At 59.7% G+C, this 8,773-nt stretch overlaps 2 protein-coding genes across 9 annotated transcripts in view; one reads left to right on the top strand and one right to left on the bottom strand.

The window, feature by feature from the left end:
* Positions 1-1,392: 1,392 nt before the first annotated feature.
* TMEM80 (transmembrane protein 80) lies at positions 1,393-7,366 on the bottom strand. Of its 2 annotated transcripts, none has more exons than XM_074230733.1 (5): positions 6,895-7,336; positions 4,169-4,185; positions 3,354-3,447; positions 3,011-3,103; positions 1,393-2,470 (listed from the first exon to the last, which is right to left on the bottom strand). In XM_074230733.1, exons 1-5 carry the CDS (start codon positions 7,319-7,321, stop codon positions 2,265-2,267), a joined length of 837 nt encoding a protein of 278 aa, XP_074086834.1. In that variant the 5' UTR covers positions 7,322-7,336; the 3' UTR covers positions 1,393-2,264. The 2 variants fall into 2 exon arrangements, with proteins under 2 accessions (XP_074086834.1, XP_074086835.1); XM_074230734.1 differs by having other exon boundaries at positions 2,256-2,504; positions 6,895-7,366.
* The window catches only part of DEAF1 (DEAF1 transcription factor), a 70,319-nt gene continuing 68,729 nt past the window's right edge, over positions 7,184-8,773 (top strand). For 2 of the 7 annotated variants that reach the window (XM_074230728.1, XM_074230727.1), the window contains exon 1: positions 7,184-8,649. In XM_074230728.1, the coding sequence (XP_074086829.1) occupies positions 8,373-8,649 (277 nt within the window). In that variant the 5' untranslated portion in view covers positions 7,184-8,372. The remainder of the gene's footprint in view (positions 8,650-8,773) is intronic. The other 5 variants (XM_074230731.1, XM_074230732.1, XR_012477228.1 and 2 more) reach the window with 4 other exon arrangements.

The following is an 8,773-nucleotide window of genomic DNA, read 5'->3' as shown; positions in this document are numbered from 1 at the left end:
AGCCAGCATCCTCTTCCCGGTCTCATCCCTTTGGCCCCTCTGCCCCCCTCCATCCTGGACGCCCCCCAGGAGACGGAAGACAGGCGCACTCTGTCGTGGGGACCACACTGCCCTCCCGGCTGGATTTCCATCTGGGAGCTGCCCCGACCGTGGCCCTCTGCTCCTTTCCCCTAGACCACTTCCCTTGGCATCTATGTCCATGATTCCCAAACCTCCCTTTCCTCCAAATCTCCCTGTGGACCGTCCACTCGGCTGCCTCAATGTCCCGACTCCTTCCTGATTCCCCTTGGCTGGAGAGCGCAGCCCTTTCCTCCCCATCCCAGCCGCTCAGGTGTTGGCTCAGACCCTCCTCACCCTGGGACCCCCGTGCCCTGCCTCTTCCTCAGCTGCCTCCTTCAGAGATTGCCCCCCAACTCTGGCCCTTCCAGGTCTGCATAGAGTTGGTTTGGGAGCGGGCCAGTCCCAAGGGAAGTAGCAGACCTACACTGGACAGTCTCCTGCCGCTGCCCCTGGCCTTCCTCAATGCGGGAGGTATATCAGCCTTCACCCGCCCAACCCACAAACTGGATCCCTGGCCTTTCCCTGCCCAGCAGCCCAGGACCAAAGGGAGCTGGCAGGGGGTGGTAGGCCTAGACAAGGTCCTCTTGTCTCGTGGCCTTTAGCAGGCGGCAGCTTCTCTCCCTTATCTGCTCTCTAAGGCATTCTTTTTTTGCGGGGTTGCCTAGCCTCAGAGCTTGGCATGGCTGGCTGACCATGAACCTTAGTGACTGATTGAAGACCTGGGGTTCTAGGGAAGGGAGATGTGAAGGACCCGAGGGGTGAGCCCCCTCTGCCCAAAATGTGAAGATGGAGGTGGCCTAACCTGGCAAATGCACCAGGCAGCCCGAGAGTCTCATCCCAGTGCCTGCTCGGACACTTGACAGGGTGGAGGGAGAAGGGCTCCAACCAGCCCCAGGCCGGAAGCCCGCTACAATGCCCAGCCTCACCATCACCTCCTCTGGGTGATGGCACTTAGGACAGACAGGGGGCCCCTCTCTCCAGTCACATCTCGGTCATCTGTGGGATGGTTCTGCCCGAGTCCTCCACCTCTGAGCAATGGACTGGTAGCAATGCCGCCAGGGCCCACCACAATGAGGGCAGAGCTTGTGGAAAATGTGGCTACCCGAGGGATCAGCGTGGGCAAGCACCTGGGTCACGGTAGCTGTCTGCCCAAGGGTCAGGGGTGATGGCTCAGGGATCAATGACCATCAGTCCCTGCCACCCCGAGTCCCTGCCACTGTCACACTGGGGCAGCTCCAGGAGATGGCCCCGGCCTCAGGGCAACAACTGTCCCTCCCACAGAGGCCTGGGGAAGGCTGCTGGCCTCAGCTGGGGGCATCTGGACAACCAGGCTGGATGCATATTGTTTATTTGAAAACATAAACTCCCTAAAACACACAAAGGTCACAAAAATGAGGAGGGGGATGAAGGGGGGGCCGTGGCCCCCAACGGAGGGTATCTTGTCACTCTCCTGTGCTGGCCTGGCTATCTCCCACCAGTCCAAGGTCTGGCATTCTTCTACATGGCCACCTGGGGCTCCTCGCATCTGGGTCTCCCACTGAGCCAGGGGGGCAGACTTGTTCCCTCCACTGTGGCACAGCAGGCAGCTGGCCTGAGAAGGGGAAGGGAACAAGATGTGGCCAGTACCTACCTCCCATCTGCCAAGGGCTTGACAAAGAGAATCCAAGCCTGGTGGTAGGTACTGTTACTGCCCCCATTTTACAGTTAGGGAAACTGAGACAGGCCAGTCAAGTGAATTGCCAGGATCACAGCCAGGAAGTGGCTGGACTTGATTTAACTCCAGGAGGAGTTAGTGCCCTGGGAGCTACCTCCCTTTGGCAATCGTAGAGACCCTCCTGGTTTAGCCTCCGGGCAGCGGGCCCCCTCTTGGCTCAGGCTCGGGTCTCTGGGTTCCAGCCAGGAGGTGCCAACAGCGAAGGCGAGAGTCCAGCCCCGGCCCCGGCCAGTCCCCAGTAGACTCTTCAAACACGGTTACTATCTGTGGCCACAGACACCTGTGACCTGCCCACTCATGTGGTGACTGAAGAGGGGTGGGAGGTTCAGGGATGGAATTCAAACCCATGCACTGTGCAGCTGGGAGGCACCAACACCTGCTGGCCCCGATGCCGGTCAGCCTCCGTCGAGGTACGGGAGCTGTGTGTCGGCTCGGACGGCGGAGATGTGTCACATCAGAAGGCACCAGGAGTGGCGGCAGGGCGCGGAGGTTAGCTGACAAAGGCTGCGATGGTCACTACCTGCAGGATGCCCTCCAGGCCATAAAGCGTGAGTAGCGCGGTGTTGAGGACCACGTCAATCCTCAGCACAAAGCTGGCCCACAGCAGGAAGTACAGAGACAGGCTGGCGTTGATGATGGTCAGCAGGAAGCTGCTGCCCAACAGGGCCTCCTCTTCCATCAAGTTGCCCTTTGCACCTGGGGAGGGGAGTGGGGGGGCATGCAGGGGACCCTGGTCACAAGAGTTAGCCTGTGAGAGGATGTGCATGTGGGACAAACGGATCTGGTCACCAAGCACTGCACTTCGGGCCTGGGGGACGAGGCCAGTGGGGTGGGGCAAGCCTGGGCCTCCTGCCCCCCGGAAGGACAGGGCGGTCCGGAGGGCCCACAGGCTCCGCTTGCTCTCCCTACCAGGATTGGACAGTTTTGGGGGGAGGGGATGGGACGAAGGCCACACATGTGGCTCTGCACGGGCGAAAGGGACCAAGAGAAGTGTCCAAAGCCTGAGAGGAGACCGCTGAGAGCAGTTACACCACAGCCTCCTAAGAGACTTGTCTTTCAGGCTGGCCTTTGAATAAACTAATTAATATTTAATAATAGTGTAAAGTGAAGCTTGAAAAGACATTTCTTAAAGAGGACAAATAAGCCAAGTGCGATCCTTCTCCATTGTGAAGGGAAGACTGCAGAGGGGCCTTAGACCCCCGCCCCCTCTCTCCCACTATCCTGGGCTCAACTCACCCAGGTAGAGCCGCAGGACTTCCAGAATGCCCATACTCCAGAGGAGAATCATTTCAATGGTCCAGAAATTGGGTGGGTAAGGGTAGAGGTGCGCTGCAGCAACGGTAGGCAGATAAGTTAGCCATGGCGACAGTGGCTCATCTGGACCTCCACACACATGCTCTGTCCCCACCAACTTTTTTTTTAAGTTTTTACAAGGCAATGGGGTTAAAGTGACTTGCCCAAGGCCACATAGCTAGGTAATTATGAAGTGTCTAAGGTCAGATTTGAACTCAGGTCCTCCTGACTCCAGGGCCAGTGCTCTATGCACTGTGCCACTTAGCTGCCCCCCCCCCCAACTTACTCTTGTAAAAGGTCGCTAGCAGCGAGATCAGGAAATAGAAGAGATAATAGATTCCGCTCACATAAAACTGTATCTGCAGTGGCACAGAGGAGAGCTGAGTGGGTTGTTAAGGAACCTGAATGAGCACCACCACCCCCAAACTCCTCTTGGGGGGCTTCTTCTGGGGGGACTGGAGCTAGCCAGGCTCCACTCCCTCTCGCTCCCCCTCCCCAAAGCTGACAAGACTGTTGAAGCCCCCTCCTCCTTTTCCTTCTGTGCAAACTCTCTCCCAGGGCAGGGGCAGGTCCAGCTGTCTCTCTCCTGGAGGCACATAAAGGAAAAATTCCCTTTGTGGCCATTAATTTTTCAGAGAGCAGATGAGATGATGTAAATAGACTACCTTTGTAACTGTCCTTTTCCAAGAGTTCAAAAGCCACCAAGAACCCACCCAAGTTTGCTCTAGAGCCTTGCTCTCTGACCCTTAGGAGTTTCACTGACTCAGGGGCCCTTCTATAATTTCCTTCATTTGAATGAAGCCCACACTTTACAGAGGAAGAGATTGAGGCACAGTAGCTATAACCTGGTTACTAGACTTGGAGGTCTAAGACTGGGTAGAGACTTTCCTCTCCACTTGGAGAGGGTTGAGAAACCCATCTGCTCCAAAGCTTCCCTGGGCAGGCACTGGGTGGGAAGGGACAAAGATCAGGAAGCTGGGGGGGGGGTGGACAATCGAGGCTCAGCTGAGAAACCCCATGAGCTCTCAGAGATGGTGTATCCAACAAAGGCCAGTTCTGACTGGTCAGAGCCCAAAAAGGGTGGGAAAGCATGAAGGATACAAGGGCAGATGATCTTCCTGGAAAAAAAAAAAGCACAATCCGGTTAATTCAGTAGAGTCCTTCAAAGTGCTGGGACACCCTGTTAGACAGCCACCTCCCGGGGGTGGGTGAGGGTCTCAGACACATTTGGGATGAAGAGGAAGACTAGCTCTCTGAGAACACCAGGAGCCCAGGAGTGGCATCCTCATCTGCCCAATTCCTTTAAGAGAAAAGTTCAACTCTCAAAACCATGCAAAGGAGCCAGGGGTCTGGCTCATAAGCTGGGTCCTGGGCTACAAGCACAACATGGAGCTAAGGCCACAGAGAAATGTATACACTGGGGCCTGCCCAGGCCCCTTTGCACTTGGTTTTCTTTGAGAAAATACAAGGGACAAGAGATAGGATCATTCCTCTGACAAATTATTTGGAACTCTTAGCTCTGAACTCCAAGGAGATGCCTCACTGGTGATCTGATCTAGTCTAATTCCATTTCATTCATGAGGAAATGGAGATGAGAGAAGGGAGCTCAGACAGTCTCAGCCAGTATAACACAAGGTCTCACTTTGATTCTACCACAACCAGATCCAAGGAATCTCTGGACAAAGACTTGCTCTAAATCAGCATTGTTGATAACTTAGTCAAGCATAAAACTTAGGAAATGTTTGTATTTCCATGGAAATGCTGTTATTAATCCCCACCTACTCTGTGTCCCTAGTGTTCTGCATAAATAGCTGTTTCATTCATGCATCAGCTCATCAGGATTAAATTCAATTGTTGGACTTACATTTTGAGCAGTAATAGTCAATAAGAATACTGTGCTATGAACTTGGAATACAAAAGAAGACAAAAAACATCCCCGCCCTCCGAGACCAAAAGCAAAAAATATATCCATGCTCTAGACAGGAGAAATAAGAAAGAGGATGGGGAAGATGGGGTTTTAATTGGGATTCAAAGGATCACAGAAGGGAGAAGAGCTGGAGAGAAGGCTGAGCTGGGAGAGGGAGGCTCACAGGATCAAAGAGGATGAGCTGAGGACTTAAGGTGTAAGAAGACAGAAATGGGAGGAGGGGGTTGGGTAGGAAGGGCTCTGAAGGTCAAACAAAGCATTTTGCATTTGAGCCAGGAGGAAACAGGGAACTAACTAGAATTCATTGAGTAGGAGGGTGACCTAGTTAGACCTGCCCCCTTCAGGAGGCCTTGGTGGCTGAATGGAAAATAGACTGAAAGGAGGGGAGAGACTCCAAGTGAGCAGTCCATCAGCAATTACTGCAAAAATCCAAGCATGAGATGATGAGTGCCCATCCCAGGGTGGGAGCAGTCAGAGAAGGGAATGGGGTAACTGCTGAAATCCATAGACTTTGGCGCCATACTGACTGTGGGGGGATGAGAGTGAGTGAGGAGTGATTCTCAGGTTGGAAGCCTGGGAACTGGGGGGGGGGGGGTCCTCTACAGTGATCTTTGATCTGTTTGTCCTTCCTTCTCGAAGATGGCCATGACAAGCACGTGAATTCCATTGGAGTGAGAGGGTTCTGTGCCAAGTCACCAGCCTCACTTTCTCCTCTGGAGTCACTTGGGTCCAGTGGTCAGATATAAATCAGGACAAGGGGCAGCAGGCAGAGAGCTGACCCTTTAGTCAGGAGGACCTGAGTTCAAATGTGACCTCACACACTTCTAGCTCTGTGACCGCCTCACATTCAGGGCTATCACCAGTTGTATCTAGCCGCCAGACTCAGATGGCTCCAAAGGACAAGCCGAGGATGGGGACTTAGCACAGCACCCCCTCGCTGAAATCCAATTCACATGTTTCTTACGGCATCATCTCCCTGATGTCAAGGTCTTTCTCAAAAAAGAAAGACAAAGATTCCCATTTTTTTTTGAAAACCAACCTAATAAATCATGGCTGTGAGGCGACTGGAGTTAAGTGGCTTGTCCAAGGTCACAGTTAGGGAGCCTCCGAGGACGGACTCAAGCCCCCGGCCACCTGGCTGCCCTCCTCTACAGTACTGGGGAAAGGAGAAAGAGGGCAGGGACTAGGGGCACAGGGAGGAGGAGAATCAGGAGGACTGAGAAGAGGTCAGTGGGACTGGCCCCCCAGGGGTCCCTGGTCACTTGGGGCAGCTTCAGGGGAATGATGAGGGCAGGAAGGGGCTGGGTGTCCCGTCACCCAGTAGGTGTTTAATAAATGCCGGCCGCTCCCTTCTCAGAAGGTTTGGAAAGGCCAGGACACATCTCACCGGGCTCGAGAAGAACCGAGGGGGCAATCGCGGGCTTGGCTCCCTAGGCACCCCCGGCTAGCCCCGTTGGAGTCATCTGCCCAAGGTCGGGGAGAGGCGGAGGCAGCATTCGAACCCGGGGCTCCCTGCTGCCAGGTTCGGGTCCCGGACCTGCGCAAGTTCAACGTCAGGGGCCCCAGCGCCTTACTGCGCAGGCGCCAAAGTCGCGCTTGCGCCCTCAGTCCCGGGACCCGGAACTTTCTCGAGGGCGCGGGAGGCCGGCACTGACTGCGCAGGCGCCGAAGCCCGGCGGAGCTCTCGCCCCGGGCACCCAGCGCCTTACCCGAAGGCTCGCAAGAGGCCGCCCTTACTGCGCAGGCGTCCAAGGCCGGGGGCCAAAGCTGCCCGGCCGCCCGCCGTGCGGCCAGACGGGGGGCGCTGGGCCTGAAGCCCCCGGCCCCGGGCGCCCGGCCGCGCCTGCCCCCTCCGGCCCGGGCTGAAGGCCTTCTGGCGCCCGCCGCCGCCGCGCCTCACCTTTCCGCGCAGCCGCCATCTTGCCTCCCCCCTCGGTCCGCCCCGATCCCGGCGGCCCCTGCGCCCTCGGCGGCGCGCTGGCTCCGCCCCCTCGGCGGCGGGCGCGGCCCCGCGGCCCCGCAGCCAATGGGGCGCTTCGGCTGCCGCTCGGCCATCTCCGGGCGCGCGGCCGGCGGCCTCGGGCGGACTCGGCCGGCGTCGGCAACTCTCGGTGGGGCCCGGGCGCGGGCGCGCGGCCGGCCTCTCGGTGCGACCCGGGACCGCGGCGGCGCGGCGGGGGCGGCCATCTTCGTGGCGCCCTGCCCGTCCGTGAGGAGGAGCCGCGCCGGCGGCGGGGGCGGCTTCGGGAGCGCTCGGGCTCGCTCGCCCGCTCGCTCCGGGCGCGCTTCGGGCCCTCTCGGGCCCGCTCGGGCGGCCTCGGCTCCATCCGCCGCCTCCGGCCGCCCTTTCGGGCCGCTTCGGGCGAGCTCGGCCCGGGGGGGGGGGGGGACGGGAGGGGGGGAGGGCAGGGGGAGGGGTTCCGGCCGCCTCTCTGTCAAACCGGCGCCCCGCCCCCGCCCCGCCCTCGCCTCCTGGCCCCGCCCCCGGCCCCGCCCCCGGGCCGGCCTGCCTGGCCCCACCTCCCCCGGACCCAGCACCGGGCTGAGGCCCACGGGGTCCGACCTCGCGCCCCTCCATCCCTGAGGTCCGAGCCCTGCTAGCCGCCCCCTCTGGCCGGGCCGATCCGGCTTGGCAGAGGTGGCCTGGGGTCTCGTCCCCCCGGCAGAGCCGGGTCTGGGGTCTCGTCCCCCCGGCAGAGGTGGCCTGGGGTCTCGTCCCCCCCGGCAGAGCCAGGTCTGGGTCTCGTCCCCCTGGCAGAGGTAGCCTGGGGTCTCGTCCCCCCGGCAGAGCCAGGCCTGGGGTCTCGTCCCCCCGGCAGAGCCCGGCCTGGGGTCTCGTCCCCCCGGCAGAGCCCGGCCTGGGGTCTCGTCCCCCCGGCAGAGCCCGGCCTGGGGTCTCGTCCCCCCGGCAGAGCCAGGTCTGGGGTCTCTTCCCCCTGGCAGAGCCAAGTCTGGGTCTCTTCCCTCGGGCAGAACGGAGTGGGGTCCCATTCCTCGGGCAGACCCAGGCCCGGGTCTCCTCTCTTTGGCAAAGCTGGACTAGGGTCTCGTCCCCTTGGCAGAGCCGGTGTCATCCCGGTTGCCGAGCCAGGCTTGGGTCTCATTTCCTGGCCAGAGCCAAAACCTGAGTCTCTTCCCTTGGGCAGAACTGAGCTGGGGGTCTCATCCCCTGGGCAGACCCAGGTCTGGATCTCTTCTTTGGCAAAGCTGGACTAGGGTCTCGTTCCCTCTACTACGGGCCAGGCCCGGGGTCTCCTCCCTTTGGCAGAGCTGGGCTGGGATCTCCTCCCCCTCTGCTGAGCCTGTCTTCGGCCAGTCCTGCTGAGGGTCTCGGGGTTCTTAGCCGAACGCCTCCTGGGTCTCATCTCCCTCGGCCTCATGGAGGACTCGGACTCGGCCGAGGCTGCGGCCATGGCTGCGGCGGTGGCGGCCGCGAGGGGTTCTGCCAGCTCGGAAGACGAGGCCCCGGAGCTGGACTCAGACTCAGACTCGGAGACGGACACGGACACGGACACTGACCCTGATCGGGAGGCCCGTCGCATGAGGGCCTTGGCTGTACTAGAGGCGTCGGAGCCCGTGAGGCCTGTGGACATGGGTGCCAGGGAGCAGGCACTGCCTGAGCCCCCTGACCCTGAGGAGGAGGCCACCTTTGCAGGCAAGTGCGGGGCCAAAGCCATCCCTGGCACATCCGTTCCCTGCCCCCCCCATAGCCTGAGGGCCTCCCTTCGAGCTCTAGGCTGGTGCTGGTTCACTGGGCCCCTCTGACAGGCACCTGAGGC

Source organism: Macrotis lagotis, chromosome 3 (assembly GCF_037893015.1).
Source record: "Macrotis lagotis isolate mMagLag1 chromosome 3, bilby.v1.9.chrom.fasta, whole genome shotgun sequence".
NCBI classification, from domain to species: domain Eukaryota; kingdom Metazoa; phylum Chordata; class Mammalia; order Peramelemorphia; family Peramelidae; genus Macrotis; species Macrotis lagotis.
Note: the sequence above shows the minus strand (reverse complement) of the source record. Positions and strands in the feature narration are given on the sequence as shown.